Below are 27,568 nucleotides of genomic sequence, written 5' to 3' on the forward strand. Positions count from 1 at the left end.
GTCTTCAGTTGCTAAAAGTCATAACTTCCGCCCCCACTCCAAATAAATACATGCCACACCACCTGCATGTCGTGTATTACGGTTGTGTGCCGTCCCTCTGATGAACGTTGACCTGGAGTCCCAGACAATCCATCTTCCGGTATTAGTTGGTGGACATTAAGGAGAGCAGGCGAGTTATTTCCAGCACCCTGAACAAATTACAAATTCATGTTTATCATGTAGGGGGAATTGCAATCGGAAGTACAGCCACACCCTCAGCAGCAAATTATGTTACCTGCAGCCATGTGTTGCATACAGAAGAAGATATATTGTGTTTATTATTATTATTTTTGGTATACTGAATCGAGGCTCGTGAAAGAGCTAACATTTATTTCACAAACAAATCAACCAGACAAACAAAATATACAAAAAGAGGGAGCGGAAGACAAGATGGGGAGAGAAGGGGAAGCACACAACCACAACATTTGAGAGCAGGGAGAAGTGTGGGAGGGAGAGGGCTTGGGGGCAGGAGGCGTGGGAAGGGGAGGGGAGCTTCATCCTGCAATTCCCGTTTGACCATTGTCATGCTTAAACTGTCCATAATAGAGCTTCACCTAACTTTGGTTTTGAAATGGTTCATCGGGTTAAGATGATCAATAAAAACTACACTTCACCTATTTATATCAAGTTGGAATTTGTTCATTATAACGGTTCACCAAAGGCACTGTTCATGAAAAGGAAGTTCACTTTAATGAAAGTTCCTTTTGTAATGGGATTCTGCTGTATTATGTTGATCTGTCCAGTCTTATAAAGTCCGTGTTATTCATATGAAGGCAACTTACCTGTTCCGGAACATTCTTGATTAACAGTTGGTGTTCATTACCTCCGCCACCAAAGGTGGATGGGTTATGTTTTCACCCATCTGTTTGTCTGTCTGTGAGCAGGATATGTCAAAAAGTTTGAGACAGATTCGGATAAAATTTGATGGACAGGTTGGGTGCGTCAAAAGGACGAATTGTTTTGATTTTGCTGAAGATCCGAGATTTAAAAAAATGATTTTTCACCATTGAGAGAGATGGGGCCAAAAACGATTTATAGCACAACATCTCAATGTTAGGGATGAATTCGGATGAAACTTGTAGCGCTTTTCCACCGCGGTACCGTACCGTACCGTACCGTACTGTAACCAAAATCCGTTTTTTCGTTTTTCCATTGCCAAGCGAACCGTACCGTACCGTACCGTACCGTACTGTAACCAAAATCCGTTTTTTCGTTTTTCCATTGCCAAGCGAACCGTACCGTACCGTACCGTACCGTACCGTACCGTACTGTAACCAAACTCCGTTTTTTCGTTTTTCCATTGCCAAGCGAACCGTACCGTACCGTAACCAAAATCCCTTTTTTCGTTTTTCCATTGGCAAGCGAACCGTACCGTACCTAAGTACCCGTGCTAAATTTGGTTCCTGCTATGGATAGGTACCAAGCGAGCCAAACCCGGACCTATTAGTAAGGGGATGTTGGGACTTCCGGATGTGACGCGTTGGATGGGCGCGAAGTGTTGGACTTGTGCAGGCCGAGCACTGTGTGGTGCGCTGGGCTGGATCGTGATTAAACCCAAGGCTGATGAATGCACCTGCGTCCTGTTTGAATACCACGTTTCTCGGTCTTCACATACGAATCCTTGCACTATGGGTGGAGCTAGCAATACTGCAGACCGTTGATTGGTCATTCGCAATCGGCAATTCAGGAAGAAAGTGAAAGGTAGTCGTGATGTTACTAGCTATATATGAAAGCTAACGTAACATACTGTACCTGTATTCTTTGTTTGCACCGACGAACAAGGCCCAAATATTCGTGGTCGGTCTTCATAATTGTCTGCAAAAGTTTCTTTCTCTTTTTAGCTGCCTCCTCTTTCTGGCGTCTTTCAGCTCCTTCTCAAACACGTCCTCTCTCTCTTTTTGCATTTCGCTTAAAAAACTCATGTTCAGATAAAACCAAAACCTAACGAAGAGGTAAAACACAGCTTCAAGTTCCTGCATAGTTGTAAACAGATCTGTTTACAGTTTAGTGTCGCGTGAGAAATGACGTCACCACAGCGGTCGCGTTTCTTTTTCGTCACTTCAGGTAACTCTGCCTATTTTCACGGTTCTGTTGTGCGATGGAAAAACGACACAGGGATTACCGTACCGAACCGTACTGTACAGTGCCGTACCGGACCGTTCTGTCCAATGGAAAAGCGCCATAAGTGGACAGTTTGGATGTCTGGCAAAAACGAATTGTTCGATTTTGATGAAGATTTCAATCCGGATACCAGTTTTATTTAATTTTTCCGAAGTGATTCTTCACCATTGAGTGATAAAGTCAAAAACGCATAATATCTCAAAAAGTTGTTGATGGATTATGACAAAACCTGGTGGACGAGTTGCGTAGGTGACGAGAACAAGCAGATTCGATTTTGGTTCAGGTCCAGATGTAGGATTTTGGTTCAGGTCCAGATGTAGGATTTTGGTTCAGGTCCGGATGTAGGATTTTGGTTCAGATCCAGATGTAGGATTTGGGTTCAGGTCCGGATGTAGGATTTTGGTTCAGGTCCAGATGTAGGATTTTGGTTCAGGTCCGGATGTAGGATTTTGGTTCAGGTCCGGATGTAGGATTTTCGTTCAGGTCCGGATGTAGGATTTTGGTTCAGGTCCGGAGGTAGGATTTTGGTTCAGGTCCGGATGTAGGATTTTGGTTCAGGTCCGGATGTAGGATTTTGGTTCAGGTCCGGATGTAGGATTTTGGTTCAGGTCCGGAGGTAGGATTTTGGTTCAGTTCCAGATGTAGGATTTTGGTTCAGGTCCAGATGTAGGATTTTGGTTCAGGTCCGGATGTAGGATTTTCGTTCAGGTCCGGATGTAGGATTTTGGTTCAGGTCCGGAGGTAGGATTTTCGTTCAGGTCCGGATGTAGGATTTTGGTTCAGGTCCGGATGTAGGATTTTGGTTCAGGTCCGGATGTAGGATTTTGGTTCAGGTCCGGAGGTAGGATTTTGGTTCAGGTCCGGATGTAGGATTTTGGTTCAGGTCCGGAGGTAGGATTTTGGTTCAGTTCCAGATGTAGGATTTTGGTTCAGGTCCAGATGTAGGATTTTGGTTCAGGTCCGGATGTAGGATTTTGGTTCAGGTCCGGATGTAGGATTTTGGTTCAGGTCCGGATGTAGGATTTTGGTTCAGGCCCGGATGTAGGATTTTGGTTCAGGTCCGGATGTAGGATTTTGGTTCAGGTCCGGAGGTAGATCCGGCCTATCAGTGGGATACAAAACGTAAACTGTTCAGCCTGGCGGAGGTATGTGCTCCACCGAGTACCGTTCTAGTTAATGTCACATATTTCTGGGCCGCGTGTTTTGCTGGATTTGTCTGTCTTTTTCCCGGCCGCATGCTCTTCAGGGCCTCATTTGGGTTTGTTGCTGTGTTTCCTCCACCTCCTCTTTACCTGTTCATACATTCCCCGGTGTGAACAGCGACACTCTTCCATGAGCCTCAAATCCATAGGGAATAAATAAATAAATTTCTTAACGAGTTTATTGCACACAGTGGTGAAAACACTGGTAACAGCAGTATCTTGTCACGTGCCAATTATATTCCGAAGTTATCTAGATAAGTTGACACAAGATGCATATCTGAAGTCGTCTGAAGATGCACATCATTTATTACCCTCGCCAGAGGAGAGGCTATTGCATTTGAGACCGTTTGTTTGTTTGTCTGTTTGTCCGCACAGAATAAATGGGATTTTCTCTGCAACCGTTGGTCCAATCGACAGGAAATTTTCACCATATGTGCAACTCCCCCTGTGGAATGTTTTAATGATAATTATGACGTCATAGGTCACATGGTTCGGCCGCCATCTGGGAAAAAACGAAAAAATTTGCACCTCCATATCTCAGAAAGCACTGAATATAAAAAAATTGAGACATGGCTCATTGTAAAGAACTCTCCATGAGGAATAAAATATGTTAAGGATGATGTCATAGGTGCCTCCATTATGACGTCATAATTCGACAAGTGCAAAACTTCATCCAATCGAGATGAAATTTCTTGAGCGTCATGTAGGCATAAATTGGTGGAGAAAAAAAATATTGATGACGTCATAGGTCACTTGTGGCCGCCATCTTGGAAAAAACGAAAAACGTTACATCTCGATATCTCCGAAAGCGCTGCATAGAAAAAATTGAGACATGGCTCATTGTAAAGAACTCTCCATGGGGAATAAAATATGTTAATGATGATGTCATAGGTGCCTCCATTATGACGTCATAATTTGACAAGTACAAAACTTCATCCGATCAAGATGAAATTTCTTGAGCATAATCTAGGAATAAATTAGTTTAGAAAAACAAATAATGACGTCATCGGTCACGTGGTTCGGCCGCCATATTTGTTTTAACACAAAAGCTTTAAAAACCACTGAAAATACATCCTGGTGAGGGTTTGCAATCTCTGATTGCTCTTTTTCTTGTTTATATTGTTTTACAGGTCTTTCAGCGACGTCAGAATGGCAACGTCAACTTTTGGCAAAAATGGAGGACTTACGAAAAGGGCTTTGGAGACATAAACGATGAGTTTTGGATGGGTACGTCTTAATATTATTCCTGCAATCATACGCCTTAATACTCCGATTGAAGTACCATATGTAGATTGCAGTTGAACTATCATTTCAGCTGAGGCTTTGCAAAAGAGTCCATGATAAACCAAACAGGAAAAACAGGAATCTGTAACTTATATAACACACTGGAATATAACTGAACAGCAGCTAACATACAAGTCATGCATATGTGTGTGTGTTTCCAATACATGGATGATCTTCTCAGGGCTACAGAAACTACACCATCTTACGGCTCAAGGTCATTACGATCTACGGGTGGATCTACGTGATGGTAGTCAGTCTGTGCACGCTGTGTATGACCAGTTTTCCGTTGGAAACAGCCGCAGCCGTTTCCGCCTTGCTGTTGGTCAATACAGTGGCACAGCTGGTGAGTGGCAGAAGAAGCTTAAAGAATGACAAACGAGGTGTCGGATTGCATGGAGAAGTAATGTTACACCTTTAATTGATTAAGCTTTTCCTTTGATCATTAAGAGCAGCAGGAATAGTTCTGTGGGAGTAGTGCAGGTAGTCCTCAGCTACCTGCTCCTGGGTTGAATTAGGAGCAGCCGAGGTGCTCCATTCTGGAGTAAATCATCCTGTAGAGTGGATAGGAAGTAGACTGTACCATTTACAAAGATGTAGGTGTGAAAATCCATTGGTATCGCACTATCGGTTACAATGTCGCCGGGCCTTTGGGCTGATACCATGACAACATGACTCTCCAGAATGATTGATTTAATGGGAATTGGATGGCTGGTGCAAGTTCAATAAATACAGTTTTAATTCTTAATTAATGTGCTGCCAGTTTAAAATTCCCATTTTATCCTGTAGCCCATGACACTTTGATCCCAAGGTTCAAATCCCATTCGCTTATATGGGTGTGCCAACTGTCTATGAATGTCCTTGTAATTGACGCAGATCATATTTGTCCTACATGAGATTATTATTCAACCTCCTCCATCCGTCCTAAATCATTATAAAAATAAGGGATAAATGAAATGTTCTCACCTCATAGACAGCTTGGTGATCTCTCTTCCTACAACCTCTCATCTGGTCTGGATCCCTCTTCTCTCTCACCCCTCCCACCCTTCGCAGCTCTACTGATGCACTTCTTCTTCTTCTTCTTCTTCTTCTTCCCGGAGCCCCCTCCTGGTTAAAGTCCCAAAGTCCAGGCTTACTACACACCTCCACTCTTTTGTTTGTTTAATTTGTGGAAATACCTTACTAAGGTGGTTCAATCCAGACAGTGGTGCAACACTATCTCACGTCACCCACTCCCCATCCCTACCTGAGATATTTTCTACCTCAATTCAACCTACCCAACCCATCCTCTTACTTGCGAGTCACTGTGTATTTACCCCTCCTCTCTCTCATTTTTCATGTTGGTTATTCCCTTGCTTATTGTGTCCACCTGTTACCCCCTCTGCCATCTCGTTCTTACAGGAGACTCCATTGTGTATTCAGAAAATGTATATGACTGTGTTGGGCCAAATGCCCTTTCTGTACCTGATTTGTCTTCCATATTTCCATCTTATGAGAACATAACGGTGTGTACATTATTTAAAATTCATCTTTTAATCGCTGCCTGTCGCATGCAGGTGACTCCATGTCATACCACAATGGCCACCGTTTCACCACCATTGACCGTGACTATGACAACGCACCTACGAACTGTGCAATCTCTTACAAGGGAGGCTGGTGGTACCACAACTGCCATCGTGCCAACCTAAATGGAGACTACGGAAATACCAATATGCAGGTCGGGACGCAATCACCTTGTGGCTGTTTTAGCAATATGCAAATGTCAGAGTGTGTTGACGTCACAATTAATTGAACAATCATTTCACAGTACATTACGAATAGGAAATGGCTTGCCCATTGAACTATGTCCTACTAAGGCCATCATTCAGATATTTGGTGACTTGAAAATTATATAAAGGTTTCTTTATGAATTGAAGAAGTTGACAATTAATTGGCTTTGGCCGGTATTAAAGGGAAAAGAGTTCTCAGAGTAGTAAACGACCGTCACTTAACGCTAGTAGATGGGACAACCTCGTTGACATCTGTCCGAGGGAGGGCACACTCTGTGATGCAACCTGTGAGACGCCAATCCGACGGATTGTAGTCTGGTTGGGAATACAACCCAGACTTGGGCAGTACTATGGCCTATGCCCTTGTCAGCCATAAATGGTTTCACCACTGACCACATACATTCCGCTTTTCTCCCACCTCTGGAACAAACTCCCTCACTCTATTCAATCCCACTCCTCTCTCCAGGTCTTTAAAACAGTTGTTCACCACCATCTCGTATCTTCCCCCATCCAAAACCTTGATCTCTTCTACCCCCGCTAATTTCACCCCAGATCCACTTTTTTGAAATTCCGACTTCTTTCCTGGAAGTTCGAGCAGTGTCCAGGTGTTTTATACCTCCCCCCCCCCCCCCTTTCCCACGCCTCCTCCCCCAAGCCCTCTCCCTCCCACAGATCTCCCGATGTCCCTGCTCTCAAATGTTGTACTTGTGTGCTTCCCTTTTTTTTTTCCCCTCCCTTTCCTCCCTTTCTCTCCCCATCTTGTCTCCCGCTCCCTTTGTCTTATGTTTTGTGTGTCAGTTTGTTTTTTTGTGATTAGTGGTAGCTCTTACATGAGCCTCGATCTTGTACACAAAACAAATAAAATAATAAAAACACAGATAATATCTTCGAAGCATCTTCAACCTGCCGTGTTGTTCTATAGAATATCGAAGGATTTCCTTCATTCATCTCACCAGAGATAGGATTTTTAAAAACAAAAAACTGTTGAGATAATGACACACCTTTACACAGGCAGCCATGCTTGTTTGCATCACCTTTGACCTTTGGCCCTCCTCCCTCACAGAAAGGTGTCATCTGGTATGCGTGGAAGGGTAACGAGTACTCCATCCAATTCACCGAGATGAAACTGCGTCCTCACAACTTCCTGGCATCTGTAAATCGAGTACAGCGGACTCTGAATCGACACTAGTCGGCTGGTCGGCGTGTCTTCAGAAAGTCCAAGGAACGCGTGAGCAGATAGAGAGACCTGTCGCACAACATAAGACCATCTGCTTGTAAGGCTCTACCTACTGCATGGAGATTTTCTTTCGGAAAGCATCAAGTTGAGACAATGTTAACGAAGCTATTACTTGTTAACAGGGCGGCAACATTTACAGGTTTTCATTAAGGAGTTCTTTCAGATCAATATCAGAGTCTAGAAACAACATTTCATTTCAATATCCTTGTCATATCTATTGGCATATTGTAAATACATTGGCATCGTTTTCAACACCGTGTTAAAAGTCCTCTTTCTCTATCGAATGTACATTGTGTTAAATTATAAAATGGCAACTAGTGGGTAAAGCTAGAAAAAAAAGGCTTTGCCACATTTGAACATTATCTCACTCTGGAAAGCAGTGATATGATTCGATCTGAATAACTGTTTGTCTTGTACGTAAAGGTTTGTTTGTGTCTGTGGTTTATGATCCCGTCTATTTGTTCCAAATGGTGTAATTGCCTTCCGTGTATATTTCTGCCCTTTCCTTTTTTTATATTCTTTTTTGATTTTGTCTGCCTTTTGTTTTTTCTCTTTCATTTGTGTGGGAACGCCATGAAAAAAAAAAAAAATCAAAAACCACCAAGACAGAGCATGTAACAATGTAGAGCGTCACCAGGGTACATAGATCGTAGTAGATCTGAGAACCAGTGCGGACACACCGACTTGCTGGCAGAGACAAAGCCTGGCTCACGTCGGCGTCATCTCCATTCTCGGGTCACAATTGGCTAATGGTGAAATTAGACATTAAAATGTTATCGTTAAATTGGTCAAATTTGTCCAACGCTGCCCAGGGATAGTCGGGCGCTCGAGTTGGACCCTTAAACCTTGCAGGCCACGGGCTCGATGAGCACGCTGCGGATGCTGCACATAAACTGGGCCTCCTTCACTTGTCATGGTTAAATTAGACAAATGTGTTCTAAATAAATTGTTTAAAAAACTGACAAGAGCCTTTACCTGAAGAGCGTCACAGATATATGCAAATTACATTCGATCTGAGAATGAAGGATCGATATTGATGTAGATCTGCATTTTGACACACACACACACACACACACACACACACACACACACACACACACACACACACACACGCTCGCAGCTTCATTTGAAGTACTTTGGCAGATACCTGCGTTGAATTCCCAGCGAGGTTTATAGATTACTGTTGGTTAAGCATCACGATTGTGGTTTTGACATGATTTTTCATCTTAAATTCAACACAATCGAGGGAATAAGTAAATGGAGTGAATTTGCTTTTGTTTTTACGATTAGATATATGGCCATTAACATTTTCGTGCTTACACAATCCCATAAAGTCTCATCGTATGGCCATATATGAGACTTGCTGTGCAGGCCTCATGACAATCCAACACATGGCTGCCGGAAGCATCATTTGTCGGGGATGCAGCTGTGCCGCTGATGCGGTGCCCCCTCCAGGGTTAGAGCAGAACTTTGGAACTCGTTCAGGGTGCCCGTAATAGCTCACCTATTCTTCACGGAGGTCGCCATTGGATCTTTCATGTTCACCGGTTAATTCTGAGGGTTTGCAGGATGACCTCGAGGTGCGCACACTCACCTCTAATCGGTATATCTTGACTTTGAATCTGGGTCCGGTTATAAAATGTCAACCTGGTATTTTGCAGACATCTATGTGTGTGCCGTCCCTTGGATGGATGTTAAACTGGGAGTTCCATTTTCCAGTATCAGTTGGTGGACGTTCAATATCCCACAGTGTCCTTCGCGAAGAGTAGGCGACCTATCGCCGGCATCCCGGTCATAGTCTAAATTCATGTGTCGGAGTGGCCACCCAGCCAAGATTGTAACCCCGGCCAAATAAAACTGCTTCGGCAGAACAGACACTCTGTATGGAACATGGTTCCTGATGTGAGCGAATGCTGGCGGACGGGATATCTCGTGGCAACTAGCATCCATCCAAGGCACATTGATCCTCGCTCTGCTTGTGAAACACCAGGATGGCAGTTTATACCTGGGTCAGGATTTGAACCCAGGTTAGACGGCTCAAAACTGAATGCTTTTGGCACAGGCCTCTAGACTATCTTGCTGGTATGTCTCAGGCCAATTAATCATGGATGTATTGTTTCTAAATATTTCCGCACACCAAGCATACTTTTCGTTCACAAATGCACAATGAAATCCGAATTACTGAAATCATCGTTTTCATCATCATAACGTTTGTCCGTCATTGTTCAAGAATCTCCCTTTTTCCATTTCATTGTTGTTTTGAAGTTCTGTTCATAAAATATCAGCTTTATTGTTTGTTGTCTTGTCCGCCTGCTCTTGTTACATCGAGATATATGTGGAAATGATAAATCATGCTAAATTGGCTCCAGACATCCATGAGACATTTTCATTCGGAGAAATGAAACCGAAGGTTGTCCTGTTTCGCATTCCAATTTGAACCCCTGGTTCGTCATGTCGGGAACAAAGGTTGAAATCCCATATACTTGCACATGTACTTGTCCGTTGTCTACGTTTGTGCTTGCAATTCACATTAAAGTACACTGATGTCTACTCATGCCTTTGTCCTCAATGTGATTTACCTGAACGCTCTTCCAAGAGCTTTTGATCAATGTAAAAAAATTAATAACATCAGTTACTCAAATCAACGTTGAAAGGCCGGAATAAACGATTTGTGAGTTTCAGACAGGACTTCTTACTTGTCAGACAAGTCTGGCGTCTGAGATTATAGCTTTTGTTTTGGTTGCCCTAAGATTTCACATTTAATCCCCCATGCATCTCCATAGCCCGATCTTTGATCTCTTTTCTAAAGGATGATGAAAGACCTTTGAGTGACTTGTTTTGTATTGCCACAGCTCATGAGCCCATCTTTCTGTCTAATAGTCAGGTTCACTATGTCAATAAATTATATTTCGTTAAAAATCATGGTAGATTAGCAAACCTATACATTTTTGTAAAAGTTATAGCATAAGGAAACTAAAAATCAATGTTTACATTTGGAGAGATACCTGTATGGCGGCCATTTTGGATTTTCAAAATGGCCACTGTAAAATACATATTTTGTTCTATTTCTGCCTCTAATTACCCTAAAAACTTTAAAATATATACTAAACCTATATTTTCAGGGACAAGGAATCCAATGAAAGTATCAAATTAGTGCTATGGGGAATGGTAAGACACGAATCAAAGGTTTTGAATTGCAAAATACTGTCTTTATATTCGCGATAAGTTGCATAATCAAATACATGTTATCATTTTGTACAGGCAGTTAATAACATCAAAATGTGTCACAATAATTCATATCACCAAACATACACAGGCAGTCAGCAAAATCATACATACACATGCAGTCAGTATAACTTCACATCTACACAGGCAGTCAATGACAAAATATACACAGGCAGTCAATGGCATCAAACATACACGATAACAGAATATGCCATTTAGAGTTCGTCATCACTGTCCTGTGTGTCGTATCCGACAATATAGTCCGCATCGTTTTCACAGTCCGTTCCACACAAGCAAAGGTCGGTCAAATTGATTGGCAAATCGAATTGGTCGAATGGTCGATCGAATCGAATTCGATGAATCGAATCGAATCGAATCGATCGAATTGGTCGAATGGTCGAATGGTCGATCGAAGCGATTGGTCGAATTGGTCGAATGGAATTGGTCGATTGGTCGAATTGGTCGAATCGAATTGGTCGGAATTGGCAAATGTAAACATTGATTTTCAGATTTTCCATGTAATAACGTTTCCAAAAATGTATAGGTTTGCTCATCTACCATGATTTTGAACGAAAAAACATCGTGAACCTGACTATAATATATAAAGCTCTTCCTAACCACGGACTGACTGATATTAATATTCGGCACCTTTAGGGTGTCGTAGAAAGCTGAAATTTGGCGTGCAGAAAGGCAATGAAGCCGGTACACCGGGGGAAAAAATCACAGAACCGTCGGAAATCTTCTGTAAATGAAAATTTACGTAAAAAAACATAAAAGGATACGTAAAACAAAAACAAATAAAAACCTCAATGGATATCTAACATTTGAAAATTGTAATTTCTGTAATTGTAAGGCGTGAAATAAACTTGACAATAATGTCTGTAAATGAAAAAAAAGGGTCTGTAAATGAAAATTTACGTTAAAAAACCCACAAACAGGTCCATAAAAAACCCTCAATCAATATCCAGCATTTGAAAATTGTAATTTCTGTAATTGTAAGGTGTGAAATAAACGTGACAATAATGTCCGTAAATGAAAAAAAGAAAAAGCGTCCATAAATGAAAATTTACGTTAAAAAAAACCCCACAAACAAAAAACCCTCTATCAATATCTAGGATTTGAAAATTGTAATTTCTGTAATTGTGAGGCGTGAAATAAACGTGACAATAATGTCCGTAAATGAAAAAAAGAAAAAGCGTCCATAAATGAAAATTTACGTTAAAAAAAACCCCACAAACAAAAAACCCTCTATCAATATCTAGCATTTGAAAATTGTAATTTCTGTAATTGTGAGGCGTGAAATAAACGTGACAATAATGTCCGTAAATGAAAAAAAGAAAAAGCGTCCATAAATGAAAATTTACGTTAAAAAAAATCCCACAAACAAAAAACCCTCTATCAATATCTAGGATTTGAAAATTGTAATTTCTGTAATTGTGAGGCGTGAAATAAACGTGACAATAATGTCCGTAAATGAAAAAAAGAAAAAGCGTCCATAAATGAAAATTTACGTTAAAAAAAACCCCACAAACAAAAAACCCTCTATCAATATCTAGCATTTGAAAATTGTAATTTCTGTAATTGTGAGGCGTGAAATAAACGTGACAATAATGTCCGTAAATGAAAAAAAGAAAAAGCGTCCATAAATGAAAATTTACGTTAAAAAAAACCCCACAAACAAAAAACCCTCTATCAATATCTAGCATTTGAAAATTGTAATTTCTGTAATTGTGAGGCGTGAAATAAACGTGACAATAATGTCCGTAAATGAAAAAAAGAAAAAGCGTCCATAAATGAAAATTTACGTTAAAAAAAACCCCACAAACAAAAAACCCTCTATCAATATCTAGGATTTGAAAATTGTAATTTCTGTAATTGTGAGGCGTGAAATAAACGTGACAATAATGTCCGTAAATGAAAAAAAGAAAAAGCGTCCATAAATGAAAATTTACGTTAAAAAAAACCCCACAAACAAAAAACCCTCTATCAATATCTAGCATTTGAAAATTGTAATTTCTGTAATTGTGAGGCGTGAAATAAACGTGACAATAATGTCCGTAAATGAAAAAAAGAAAAAGCGTCCATAAATGAAAATTTACGTTAAAAAAAACCCCACAAACAAAAAACCCTCTATCAATATCTAGCATTTGAAAATTGTAATTTCTGTAATTGTGAGGCGTGAAATAAACGTGACAATAATGTCCGTAAATGAAAAAAAGAAAAAGCGTCCATAAATGAAAATTTACGTTAAAAAAAACCCCACAAACAAAAAACCCTCTATCAATATCTAGCATTTGAAAATTGTAATTTCTGTAATTGTGAGGCGTGAAATAAACGTGACAATAATGTCCGTAAATGAAAAAAAGAAAAAGCGTCCATAAATGAAAATTTACGTTAAAAAAAACCCCACAAACAAAAAACCCTCTATCAATATCTAGCATTTGAAAATTGTAATTTCTGTAATTGTAAGGCATGAAATAAACTTGACAATAATGTCCGTAAATGAAAAAAGAAAAAGCTTCCGTAAATGAAAATTTACGTTAAAAACCCGCAGGTGAGTTGATGACTTGGTTGATTTAATTAAGCAACGTATTCAGGGTTCAGGGTGTACAAAGCTCGCACCGTCAGTTATATTGTCTCAAAATGAACATATATGAGGAGAGCACCACTTAATGGGAACTCTCGGTATTAAGTAGAACCTTGGTACCCATACCTCCAGCAGTCACGTGGGTTTGTTTTCACACCAAAAGGAACAGTCAGTTTTGTGTCCTCAGCACTATTTCCCTCAAGGAGCAGGCTGCTTGGGAATGCCAAGTAGTAGGCCTACATGCACCATGATATGTTGGTGTATTCGCAAGTGAGCCGTGCTGTGGTGCATACTGGTACCGAGGGGAGGGTGGAGGGGGATCAGGGGGTGGGGGGGGAGTTGCGTCAACAGCATAGGAAACATAGGGGCAATACCCCTGGTGCTCATCTGGTAGAATAAACAGTATACTGCACTGACTAAAGGTATTTTAAACCAATTTCAATGATTGCTAGAAGACAGGGCAGCATGTAGAATCAAACTAACATAATTATAAGATTTTAAACAAACAAACAAAACAAATACTTATTTTTGGGGGCAACTGTAGAGCCCCAAAGGGGCAGATTTTTTTTTTAATGCCGTGAACAAATTTTGGTACATTTCGGGTGGTGAAGGTTGTGGTGACGTTTCATCGAAATAGTGCGTGTAGTTTCAGGGGGAAAAATCAAACACCTATTTTGGGGGGTCAAACCCGGATCCACTTAGACCCCCTTGGACCCAGATGTTTTTTTAATGCCGTGAACAAACTTTAGTCACAACACAACATATATCATTTGTGCCAAGTTTGGTCTCAATCCCATCAGCGGTTTCTGAGAAGAAGTTTCAAGTGTTTACGGACAGACTGACGATGCGCCATCGCATAAGCTCACCTGAACTTCGTTCCAGGTGAGCTAATAATACAACATCCAGGGAAATTAATCATGGGAACACAGCCTTCCCAAATAGTGCTTGTTCTCAAATTCCACACCTCCGTTCTGTGGACACTTTGTGGCCTGGCGGGAATTGAGGCGAGCACAGCATGCAGGTCTTGCCATGGAGCAGCACACGTACTTAACTGTAACGTTTACCTTTACGGGAGGAGGGGCGTGGCAGTGTAAGGGGCGTGGTCGTCCGGCAGATCAATCTCCAACAGAAAGAATAATTGGTAACGGTCACGTAACTTTACAAAAGTTTAAATCAGCGACAGGTTGCTGTTTGCTCATTGGGCGCTAGGTGGCAGCAAACTCGCGTTCGTGCTTTTCCCCTCGACATCCCAGGGTACAAAATGCAGATTTGCAAACGAATTCCTTATGCGAGCACGTGGGGGGAATTGGGGGAGACGTGGGTGGTGGAAAAAAGGGGGGGCGAGGGGGTCAGTTATAACGGAGCGTTGATTGATTGCGAAGGGTTTATTGATTTTGGGGGAGAAAAGGACACGAATGGAGAACCACAAATCATGAACATGAGAAGGAATTTCAAAGAATAATGATGAGCGGATGTTATAGGAATGAATAATGGAATATGAATGACAATGTAAATGCATTGTGCGAAGTATAAATTTCAAAGACGTTGCCATCAATTTAATACGTACGCAATTGTGACAGAGTTCCTTTGACCCGGCAAGTGCTTCCTTCTGTTCCCCGACATACTCCCATCTCGCACTACTTTCATCTGAATGTCCATCTCCATGTCTCTCCCTTACTGAAGACAGCAACAGCTTGCACCGGAAACGAATTGAGTTTGGAGGATAAATTATACCAACGTTGGCACTCCAGTGAATAACTTGTGAATATGTGGTACCTACTGTGGAGCTGAGAGATTTGGGAATGGTGGAATATGTCTGGAAGAAGTGTGCGAGAAGCTTCTGGAACTATTGAGAAGGATTTATGGGTACATGACGTTGTCGGGGACGTTCAAGCTCTGGTGTCTGAACTTTAGTCTGATACTGTGACAGTCTGTGAGGTTTGGGGCCATGTGTCCCCTGATGTTGTAGAACAATGCAGGAGGACATGTGGAGATAATAGAAGTTGTCATGGTGAGTAGGTTCACGAGGAGATGGTTGGGAGTACCATACTGCCTGATAACTATTGTTTTATGGACAGGACACAAGGCCGTGGGTTCCATTGACCGCTTTGAACTCTTGATGATGTGAATCTTCTGGGAATTCTGAGGCAGGCATTTAGCGCATGTCCGGTAGCTGGAATCGTGGAAGTGGTGGCGTTGGCAGCATGGAGGGAAAGGTGACATCACAGTTAAGTGACGGCAGAGATGGTGCTAAACAAGGTGATGGAGCAGAGAGGATGGAATGCAGAGAACTAGATAGAGGGAAATATGGTGTGGTGATATTTGCAAACCAGGGCCGAGCTGGAAGAATCAATTTGGATTCAGACAAGGTCTCTCTGCCTTGGACATGCTGCTTCTACTCTCCCAACAATAGATGGAGGCTGTCAATGTCAGACATGAGTTCAGGACTGTGTCTCCAGACATATCTTGAGCTTTCAATACAGTCCGGCATTCCAACTTACTCTCCAAACTCTCTGCCTATGGTATCCAAGGTCAACTTCACACATGGCTTCCTGACTTCCTCTACTCTTGTAGCCAACGTGCGGCTCTCAATGGAATCCTTTCATCTCCTCTCCTTGTCAAAGCTGGAGTACCCAAAGGCAGTGTTCTGGGCCAGGTCCTATTCCTGATTTTCATCAATAATCTCTCTAACTCTCAGGAAAATCTTCTTTATCTATTTGCTGATAACTCCCCCCTCGGTCGTGACATCCCTCATCCTTCGGACAGGCAGCAGCCTCTTCCCTCTCTTCAAACCTTCACAAAATCACAATGTGGTCAAACACTTGGAATATGTTTTCCAATCCTGAGAGAAATGATTCTCTCTCTCTCTCTCTCTCTCTCTCTCTCTCTGTCTCTCTCTCTCTCTCTCTCTCTCTCTCTCTCTCCGTCTCTCCGTCTCTCCGTCTCTCCGTCTCTCCGTCTCTCCGTCTCTCTCTCTCTCTCCGCGTCTCTCCGTCTCTCGACCTCAGGACTGTACAGCAAACCCTCCCATCTACTTTTCTTTAAAACCCTCTCAAAGAAGTTCAGTCAATAAAATCTCTTGGGTCTCACTCACAACCATGATCTTTCTTTGGCAAACCACATTTCAAAGTAGGCCTCCAAAGCCAGCCGCCGACTGGACATCCTCCATCGTACAAAGTCCTTCCTTGGCACACCTGTACTCCAATCCACCGACAAGGCCTGCATCCGCAACTTTATAGAATACAACTGTTGCGGATATGAGGATTGTTTTTTTTTATTGTGTTGTATTGTATAGTAAATTGTTGTAAATATCACCCTCTGTAAAATGTAATGATTCCTTGTAAATACCTCCGTAGTGTAAAGGTCAAAGGGCGTCTCGGTAGTTATTCCATGAAACACCACATTGCAGGACCCGATAAAACCCTTGTTCAGTAGCTTATATCTTATTATGTGTCTTAGGGTAAGGCTGTGTCTCCCATTAATTTAAATACTCCATTGCACCAAGTGAAATAAGAGTAGATCCCCTTTCATTTCATTTCAATGGCCAACTGCATTTTGGGCGGTTTTCTTCAACCACCATTGGCCACGAGGCAGGGTTGGGAAAGAAGGGCGTGTCTCCACCTCGTCATAGAGGGGAGGAGTGAGCCAGCCCCGAACAACCAACCGAGCACGAGGGGTTTGGTTTGAGAGGGCGGAGGAAGAGCGTTTGGGGGAGGTTCGCAAAGGTTGAGGGGCGGGGCCTATATAACCCGCCGCGGGGTGTCCCCCAAAAGAGATGGGCTGGAGAGAAGTGAGAGAAAGGCTGAGCTGAGCTGCGTGGAGAGGTACACGAAAAGGAAGAGTCCAAGGAAAGAGCTGGGTCGTCAGAACAGAGCGCGTAGAGAGGTCCATGACGAGAGCTGAGTTGGTCGTCAGGGGTGGTCAGTGGTTGCGTTGAGTTGGCGGTGGAGAAAGAGTGGTTGGACCAAGAAAGAGAGAGAGGAGAGAACCCGTCACGCCGGACCCCCCACCAGCGCGTCGGCTCCGACCGTGATCCGACCCGTGATCCGACCCGTGATCCGACCCGTGATCCCGCGCACACGACAGGATCGGTGGCATCAGCGGCCGTCGAGGTCCAGCCCGACGTCCTGTGCGGGATCAAGCTCCAGCCAGCTCCGTGCCGTCCTCCCCCTCCAGCCACACACCTCCATCCAGCCAATCCACTCTGCAATTCCCCGTGTGAGTCGTCTTTGTTTGTTCTGTCCTGGGTAGTAACTAAGTCTGTATAAGCTAGTAATTTTCACTGTGTCATCTGCGTCTCATGTCCCCTGTAAATAATCGTGACTGCTCTTTTTGCTTATGTGTGTAAATAATAATAAATCCCGTTACTCTTCTGTACGTCTTCTTCCTCTTTGCATTCGGTCGCTTTAGAGTTTTCCAGATTGAGTAGCTGTGGCGCGATACGGCCAACGTTTGGGTAAATCGGGTTTTGGTCAGGGAAGAACTGTTCGGCCGCGGTTATACCTCCGCTCGGTAAAAATAACATCCTAATCCGCGGACCGTAACAAATTGGTGTCAGGAGTGGGATACGAGGCCCGAAGCGCGCTTAACGCGCTCAAAATTACGAGCTGCTGAAAATTTGTGTTTTAAAGCAAAACCCGAATTTTGAAATCGCGCCATGGCTGGTCAAGGCGACGGGATGCCGGTGGGAGAGATAAGCGGGGTGGAATCGACCCAGGACCTCGGGGAAATGTATGTGGAGGAAAGGGAGGAGGAGAACATAGGCAATGTGGTTGAGGGGGTATCAGGCGCACAAAATGGCGCTCTCGCGCACGAGGTTACGGGCGCTCAAAATGGCGCCTCGCACATGGCCACGGCGCCCGCGACCGTAGCAGCGCCGCTGGTGGATTCGAACCTTTTTTTTCCTGCAAATGGGGGCCTATATGGACAAAATGAGGGACGAAGCGAGGGCTAATAGTGAAAAAATGGAAAACAGAATGATGGGGGCCCTTATGGGACAAATGGGAGACCAAATTGGAGGTTTAAAAAACAGTATGGAGCGATTGGATGGACAAATGGGGAACCGGATGGATGCTCAGAGTGAGCAATTGGGGGTAATGAGGGACGAAGCGAGGGGTACTGGTGAGGGATTAGAAAAAAAATTTGAGGGGTTAGACAATGGGATAAAAGAGGTAAAGAATGGGTTAACGGGGGTGGAAAATAGAATGGCTGCCCAGGAGAATCAGTTAGAGGGGGTGAAAAATGGGTTAATGGGGTTAGAAAATAGGATGGAAGACAAATTGCGGGAAATAGGGGAGCAATCCGCCCGGGAAATCGAACAGATGGGGAACCAGATAGAGGAGGTGAAAATCGGGTTAGAAAGTAAATTGGATGCTCAGAGGGATGAATTGGGACAGATGAGGGTGGCATCTACAAAAGAGATGGAGGAGATGAAAGAGGAGATACGACGAGGTGTAAGTGAGGAGGTCTCGGGGGTACGCGAGGAGGTAAAGCGAGGTGAAAAGCGTATAGAGAAAGAGGTGAGAAATGGAACGGCAAAGTTACAAGGGGGAATAGAGGACCTGACAGAGGAGGTGGAACAGCTGACGGAGGGACAGACGGAGTTAGTGGAGCAGGTTCAAAGGAACACTGCGGTACTAGGAGGGTTAAAGGCGACACAAAAAGAAATTAAAAATGACTTAATAGCGACACAGAGGCAATGTCAGATGGTACGTGAGGGACTGACAATGAGGTTGGACGAGGTGACAGAGGTAATGGAGACAAAGGACCGGCAGGTGAGGACGCACATAGAGACGGTCAAAATAGCCTTAGAGGACGAACTTGAGGAGACGCACCGGAAAATAAAAGAGGTGAAGCAAAAATTAGAGGAAGTGGAAGAAGAGGTGAGTGAAATTAAGAAGAGACGGACAGAAACTAAGAGAGAAATACAGGAGGAGGTGATGCAACATGTGCAAGGTCGGTGCTCAACTCATAATGGTGTGCTCACTAACCAAATAAAGAGTTTGCAGGTGGCGAAGGAGGTGCGGAGACAAGGTGCCAAGGTGAGTGGCGATATACGTGGAATTGTACATGATGTGAGGGGAGCTTCAGTCGGCTTGGGGGTTGATGTGGACCCGGGTGTTCGTGAGAGGCCGTTGGTGAAGTGTGCGACAGGTACGGTGTGCAAAAAAAGAGGTGTGTGAGAATGTCCGACCATGGGGTGTGTGAGGAAAAAGTGCGTGCCCAGGAGTGAGTGTGCTGTCGAGAGTGAGTCGGTCGTAGCGCGTGTGTGAGGGAGCACATGGAAGCGCGTAGTGAGAAGTGTTACAGAGGATGTAACGGAAGCATGCATGCCTGTGGTGAGTGTTACGGAGGAAGTAACGAAAGAGTGTGCGCAAGAGAATGCGCGGGAAAGGTGTGTAACGGACGGGTGCATGGGGAAAGAGTGCGCTGTCAAGAGTGAGGGAGAATGCACGCCTGTGGTGAGTGTTACAGAGGGTGTAACGGGAGAGTGTGTGCAAGAGTGTGCGCAAGAAAGGTGTGTAATGGACGGGTGCATGAGGAAAGAGTGCGCTGTCGAGAGTAAGGGTGAGTGCGCTGTCAAGAGTGGTGGTGAAAGTAGTGAGCGTGACACGGAGCGTGAGTTGGTTGTGACAGGTGAGAGAGGAAGTACACCTGGAATGGAAGGAAGCACACCTGGAATGGTAGAGCGTGTGTGGGAATGCACACTGGAATTGGTAGTGAGACACGTGGTTGGGTGTGCGAGTGAGAGTACACCTGTGGTTGTCACAGAGGAGGGGGCGTGAAGAGGTGTGTTGGTGAGGTGTGCGAACGACGAATGTGTGCCAAGGTGTTCGGTGGTCAGGTGTGTGACCAAGTCTGTGAGCGGAATGAGTGTACCTGGGTGTGTTAGAGAAGGTGCAATGACGAGGAGCATGGGAACAGCTGGATCTATGAGCAAGGAACGGGCTGCGGGCGGCGTTGGAGCATCGAGCTCAGTGAGGGTGATAGGGGTAGCGTATGCGTGTAAGCATGCAGGTGAAGCATCGACGGTAACCGGGTTAGCGGTTAGAACGACATTTAGCCGAATCGGGCCCTCGGTGCGCGTCGGGCAGCTTCGCGTGCCGCGAGGACCAGCGGGGATCCGAACCACGGCGGGTTCGAAAGGACCGCCGTACGTGATCCACGCTGGGCCGCGTTTAGAACGGCCGCATCCGTGCTCCGCTAGGCGGAGCGGGCAGCCCGATAGGAAGGGTCGTCATGGCGACCCCTTTTTGTTGAGACGTTCCGGCAGGTCGAGATCGGGCCATTGGATGGCTCCGTGCCGAGGTGGTGCGTGGGATCTCAGCCCAGGTAAACCTCCTTCCCTGCACCGAGTGCCGGACGCATCCAGCCGCCGGCACCAAACAACCCGCATTCATTGCTCGGCTTTACGAAGCCGAGCTCTGGAAGTGAATTGGCGCACCGAGAGGCACTAGTAAGTAGACTGTGATGACGAGGATAGTGTTTTGGCCCCGAAATTAGAAAAACAAAATTTGATGATTGGCAAAGGATTGGCAGAGTGATGATTGGTAATGGTACAGTGATTGGCAGATGATTGGCAAATTTTTGATTTGTGGAAATTGGACGAGCAAAATTTATAGTAAGAGATGCCCCATGTGATGGGATGGCCAATCCACCATCCCTCACAGCGGGGGGCAAAGGAGCACTAGATTATGGGGTGTATGGCAGTGAAAACTAGCCCGGGTGGGTTAGGATATATCGTGTGTAGGGATCTAGCGAAGATGACATTAGGTAACGTTAAGATTAGTTAGTGACAAGGATACCTGTAGTGGGGACGCAGGTAGATTAGTGTGGATGATAATGACGTGGTATGTGCTTCGTTTAAAGGGAAGACGGGGAGCACTAAGTTAGCAGGGCAACAGGTAGTTGAGATGATGCCGTGTGAGTGTTGGAGGTGTATTCAAGTGTATTGAGCAGTGTGTGAGGAACAGGTGTGATTGAACAGGTGTGATTGCACAGGTGTGCAACTGAACAGGTGTGTGGAGCAGTGTATGAGTGAGTGAAGGTGACGGGTGTTGTATTGACCAAATGGTCCAGGAAGAGGAGGAGGGTGCAGGTGGCACCAGGTGTGAGTGCACAGGTGTGCAACAACAGGTATGAGGAACAGGTGTATGGAATAAATGGTTGTGTGGAATACATGGAGTGTGGGATATATGGCGTATTGGAATGGATGGTCGTGGAGTGAGTATGGTGGAAATTGTGGAGTGGAGTGGATGGTGCGAAGGTGTGAATGGGGGAAGGATGGACCCCCATCATGGATACCCGGGGCGGGTAGTGTAAGTGTTAGGTCGAGGGTATAGGTAAATTGTGGTTGGATATTGGCATCTGTGGTGCGGGTGACAGAATGGTATTTGGATGGGTGCATTAGTGTTGTGGAAATGGCTGGGCGTGTAGCCTGTTAGTGTGTGTAGTTGGTTTGGGCACTCCACCACTGTGAGGATGTCGGCCAGGTGAGGCCGCAGGTGGGCTCTGGGAGCCGTTAGAGTTGTTGTGGATGGGGCCCGAGGATCCGGAGGACGGACCCGGGTAGCCCAGTGCCAGAGGGCACCAAGGGGTGACAGAGCCAGGAGGGGCCTTCCCCAGTTAGTTAGGTTAGGGTGAGGAGCTAGGTAAGCTCGGGTGGCAACTGCAGTGGTGGAGGTGTGCAGGTGGGTAGACCTGCTGGGAGAGCTACACGTCACAGCCCAGAAATTGTGCAAGGGCACCGGGAGATGAATCGGGGGAGTGAGACCCCAAATTGAGAAGCACCACAGTTTGGTCAATGGGAATTGGTTTTTAGAACCCACAGTGTAAGTTGGCCAATGGATTGGCAGGGAGAGACCCCGGGTAGTGTAAAGTGTGTTAATGTCATTTAGAAAGTAGTTAGGATGAAAATCTCCTCGCACCATCTGCATCCACTCACCTGAGATGAAGTACCTCCACACCATGCCAGGTTGTTTAATTATTTTTGATGCAAATGTTTTGGATTGTGAGACGCATCATGACGTGGGTGTGACATTGTACTTTGTGTTCCATCTCTCCCTCCTTATGAGGATTGATGATGAATTGGGTGATGGCAAATTTTGGCTAGAGGGATTGTGGAGACGAATTTGGTATAAGGGAAATATGGGGAAGACGTGACAGTAGCGACGGATTGGTAAATGTGTAGATTTTTGTAAATATGGGGTAAGGGCAAGGGTAGTGTAGGTGACAGGGGGGGGGGGGGGGGGTGACGTACGGTAGGGACGAGCTTTCTCACTTCGCCCTCCGTACGTGACGTACGGTAGGGACGAGCTTTCTCACTTCGCCCTCCGTACGCATTTCGCCTTGCATTGCCTTGTTTGATGTGTACCCTTGTGACCTTACCCCTCGCTCATTTGCCTTCCCCCTTTTGTCTCCCACATGACCTGTGCGCCATTGGGCGCAGAGGGGAGCGTGCGTGAGTCGGCCATTGTGCGCCCGAAATTCCCAGAACCAGCTGTCTGCATCGATGCACCACATTATGGACCACATGTCTGTGGCCGAGCACCACTTATGGACCCCATGGAGATGGGATATATGGCGTATTGGCCCCTCTGCTGGAACCGGCCATGAAAGCCCGAAATCTTGCTGGCGGACCTGGGCCACAGGGCACCGATGCCCCACAGGTGAACCACACTAGTCGGCCCTGTGGGCCATAAATAAAATAAATAAAAGGGACACGTTGGGTGCAAGTTTTAATACAAATAGGCCGCCAGCAAAGGAAAAAGACAACATCTGGAAGAGAAATAATAATAGCCAGCAGAGGGAGCCGAAGAGCAAGAGACCACCTGCAGGGTTAGGGGTTGTTGGTTTATTTTGATTATTCATGAACACTGATGAACAATGATGACTGTGCACCGATTGGTGCTTGAGGGTGTATTGGTGCGTTAGGGTGCTTTAATGGTGCGTCGATGCAGAGCAGACTGTCTCCCCCCCCCCCCCCCCCCCCCCCAGAAAGAACAATCACAGGTCCTGGGTTAGTTTTGTAAATAAAAGTAGTGTCAATTGTAAATAATGCTCCCCACCGTCAATGTGTAGTTTGAAGACCATTCCGCAATTCGGTTAACTGTGGGCGTAAGTCTGTTAGGCAGGGTGCAATGGAGCAGCGGGACACATTTATTTATGTTTTAAAACTGTCGCACTCAGGGTCAGGTTAAAAGTAGAGGGAACTACACCTACGTGTCACACTAACTTAAAGTAGTAGGCCCGGGACGTGCCTAAGAGGAGGAGGGTGCAGTGTTGCGGGTATGAGGATTACATTTTACAGAGGGTGATATTTACAACAATTTACTCTACAATACAACACAATAAAAAAAACAATGATTCCTTGTAAATACCTCCGCAGTGTAAAGGTCAAAGGGCGTCTCGGTAGTTATTCCATGAAACACCACATTGCAGGACCCGATAAAACCCTTGTTCAGTAGCTTATATCTTATTATGTGTCTTAGGGTAAGGCTGTGTCTCCCATTAATTTAAATACTCCATTGCACCAAGTGAAATAAGAGTAGATCCCCTTTCATTTCATTTCAATGGCCAACTGCATTTTGGGCGGTTTTCTTCAACCACCATTGGCCACGAGGCAGGGTTGGGAAAGAAGGGCGTGTCTCCACCTCGTCATAGAGGGGAGGAGTGAGCCAGCCCCGAACAACCAACCGAGCACGAGGGGTTTGGTTTGAGAGGGCGGAGGAAGAGCGTTTGGGGGAGGTTCGCAAAGGTTGAGGGGCGGGGCCTATATAACCCGCCGCGGGGTGTCCCCCAAAAGAGATGGGCTGGAGAGAAGTGAGAGAAAGGCTGAGCTGAGCTGCGTGGAGAGGTACACGAAAAGGAAGAGTCCGAGGAAAGAGCTGGGTCGTCAGAACAGAGCGCGTAGAGAGGTCCATGACAAGAGCTGAGTTGGTCGTCACGGGTGGTCAGTGGTTGCGTTGAGTGGTTGCGTTGGTTGCGTTGAGTTGTCGGTGGAGAAAGAGTGGTTGGACCAAGAAAGAGAGAGGAGAGAACCCGTCACGCCGGACCCCTCACCAGCGCGTCGGCTCCGACCGTGATCCGACCCGTGATCCGACCCGTGATCCTACCCGTGATCCCGCGCACACGACAGGATCGGTGGCATCAGCGGCCGTCGAGGTCCAGCCCGACGTCCCGTGCGGGATCAAGCTCCAGCCAGCTCCGTGCCGTCCTCCCCCTCCAGCCACACACCTCCGTCCAGCCAATCCACTCTGCAATTCCCCGTGTGAGTCGTCTTTGTTTGTTCTGTCCTGGGTAGTAACTAAGTCTGTATAAGCTAGTAATTTTCACTGTGTCATCTGCATCTCATGTCCCCTGTAAATAATCGTGACTGCTCTTTTTGCTTATGTGTGTAAATAATAATAAATCCCGTTACTCTTCTGTACGTCTTCTTCCTCTTTGCATTCGGTCGCTTTAGAGTTTTCCAGATTGAGTAGCTGTGGCGCGATACGGCCAACGTTTGGGTAAATCGGGTTTTGGTCAGGGAAGAACTGTTCGGCCACGGTTATACCTCCGCTCGGTAAAAATAACATCCTAATCCGCGGACCGTAACACTACTCTGCTCTCTGGGCAGGTAGTCACACCCAGCTGAGCTTGATGCCGTGAAAGCCGAGGCCATCAAGATCATAGAAATCTCCCACGATAAAGCCAGGTCTACGAGCCAATCACCTTCCCATCACAGACGGTCGGTGGTCTCTGTATTCTACAGCTTCCTTTCTGGTCTTGCACCCTCTGCTCTCTCCGTGGTTTGTCGTGTTTCCTCCTGATCTGTTCTGTGTTCTAGCTCTTCCTCAGAGCCTTGACCTTGTATACAAAGAATAACGACCGCTCTGTGGCCACACCCTGTGACAAAATCCGGTAACGGGCCAAATGGGAAACACACTTAAAGCACTCTTAAAAGATTAACTCGACTCCTCTTATCCTTGACATCCTCCCCACGGTTATATCAGGACCCCCATGGTTATATCAGGACCCCCATGGTTATATCAGCACACCCATGGTTATATCAGGACCCCCATGGTTATATCAGGACCCCCATGGTTATATCAGGACCCCCATGGTTATATCAGGACCCCCATGGTTATATCAGGACCCCCATGGTTATATCAGGACCCCCACGGTTATATAGGCCCCCCATGGTTATATCAGGACCCCCATGGTTATATCAGGACCCCCATGGTTATATCAGGACCCCCATGGTTATATCAGGACCCCCATGGTTATATCAGGACCCCCATGGTTATATCAGGACCCCCACGGTTATATAGGACCCCCATGGTTATATCAGGACCCCCATAGTTATATCAGGACCCCCATGGTTATATCTGGACCCCCATGGTTATATCTGGACCCCCATGGTTATATCAGGACCCCCATGGTTATATCAGGACCCCCATGGTTATATCAGGACCCCCATGGTTATATCAGGACCCCCATGGTTATATCAGGACCCCCATGGTTATATCAGGACCCCCATGGTTATATCAGGACCCCCATGGTTATATCAGGACCCCCATGGTTATATCAGGACCCCCATAGTTATATCAGGACCCCCATGGTTATATCCGGACCCCCATGGTTATATTAGGACCCCCATGGTTATATCAGGACCCCCACGGTTATATAGGACCCCCATGGTTATATCAGAACGAGCTGATTCGTCACACGGTCACAGATTGTTTCAACCAAATATGGGACCATTCAAAAATTACGTGACGGTATTTTTTTAGAAAGCCGCTTAATGATGAATTTTTTTGGGGTACCTCATCGTGACGTGAGCAACAATCGACCCAAACAAAGCCAATGGAAATCTGACGCAACAAACCTGGGCAGTGTGTAATTAGAAGAAGCCTGCAAGCCTGATGGCCTAGACCCACTATAAAACCAAGATGGCGGACATATTATTCCGTTTGGTTGTCATGGCAGTGGTGGATGGAGTCAAGCGACAAATGTGGGTGGGATACGTCCACACGGCAGCTGTCTGACCAATGGGTGCACATTTAAAAAATTGAGCAACAACAACAACCATGCGGAGCACGTTGCAGGTAAAAAAAAGAAAGATGTGAGTAAGCCAAGAATGTGTGTGGGGAAGTGTGTTGGTGACAGCCAGGGATTGGGAGGTGGTGACCGATCAGAAGCGACTGTTGGTGTTCCCAGAGAATGTTTCCGTAACAGTTGCGACCGCAGAAATTGTGATTTGGTCTGGGCCAACAAGCCGAGTGATATTGGGAAAGCTTATATGGAACCATGAAATGTGGAGGAGGTGTTTGAGATGTTCCATGCTGTTCGATGTGGATTGCAGTGTTTAATATGTTGCTAAATATTAAATTTTACTCCTTTCTGTTTAAGGTGTGTGTGTAACGGTCCACTCTGAAAAGTCTTTGTGCCGAGGTGTAAGTTAGACGTGAGGAAAAGTTTCTTCAGTCAGAGGGTAGTCAAAGACTGGAACAGTCTTCCCCGGAATGTTGTGGATGCTCAGTCTTTTGAAGTTTCATACAGGGCCGAGACAAGTTTTGGTGGGATGAGCGTTTCCAATTGCACTGATCGTCAACTAATTATGAGCACTCCATCTTGCACCAACCAACAAATTAACCAAGCACCATCCATAGTGCAGTCCGGAGATTTACAGGACTACCTGCACTTCCGGAGACAAGATGATGCTGATGATGACATAAAGATTTTTCGTGGCCAAAGGAACCTGAGGCTCGGTGTGTGGTACTGCAAACATGATTTCAACAGTGCAGTGCATTCTGGGAAGTTACGCAGGATGGCGCAAGATGGTGCAGGATTGTGCAATGGTGCAGGATGGCACAGGATTGTGCAGTATGTCACACGATTTTGCAGGATGGCGCAGTACTGTGCAGGATGGTGCAATATTGTACAGTATGGTGCAGGAATGTGCAGTGTTTGGCAGTATGGCACAGGATTGTGCAATGGTGCAGTATGGCACAATAATGTGCAGGAAGCGCAGGATTTTGCAGGATGTCGCAGGATTGTGCAATATGGCACAGGATCTTGCAGGAATTTGCAGTAGGGCACAGGATTGTGCAGTATTGTGCAAGAT

The 27,568-nt window shown here is 45.4% G+C and overlaps 1 protein-coding gene and 1 long non-coding RNA gene across 2 annotated transcripts in view; one reads left to right on the top strand and one right to left on the bottom strand.

The window, feature by feature from the left end:
- The window catches only part of TNC (tenascin C), a 118,323-nt gene extending 108,120 nt beyond the window's left edge, over positions 1-10,203 (top strand). Inside the window, exons 27-30 of the mRNA XM_068134334.2 lie at positions 4,493-4,589; positions 4,828-4,989; positions 6,200-6,360; positions 7,476-10,203. Of these exons, the coding sequence (XP_067990435.2) occupies positions 4,493-4,589; positions 4,828-4,989; positions 6,200-6,360; positions 7,476-7,601 (546 nt within the window). The 3' untranslated portion in view covers positions 7,602-10,203. The remainder of the gene's footprint in view (positions 1-4,492; positions 4,590-4,827; positions 4,990-6,199; positions 6,361-7,475) is intronic.
- LOC137438888 (uncharacterized) overlaps positions 7,414-27,568 on the bottom strand; it is a 36,131-nt gene continuing 15,976 nt past the window's right edge. The window contains exon 3 of the long non-coding RNA XR_010986812.2: positions 7,414-7,658. This is a non-coding gene — a long non-coding RNA (uncharacterized LOC137438888). The remainder of the gene's footprint in view (positions 7,659-27,568) is intronic.

This window comes from Myxine glutinosa, chromosome 13, assembly GCF_964187855.1.
Source record: "Myxine glutinosa chromosome 13, kmMyxGlut1.1, whole genome shotgun sequence".
NCBI lineage: Eukaryota > Metazoa > Chordata > Myxini > Myxiniformes > Myxinidae > Myxine > Myxine glutinosa.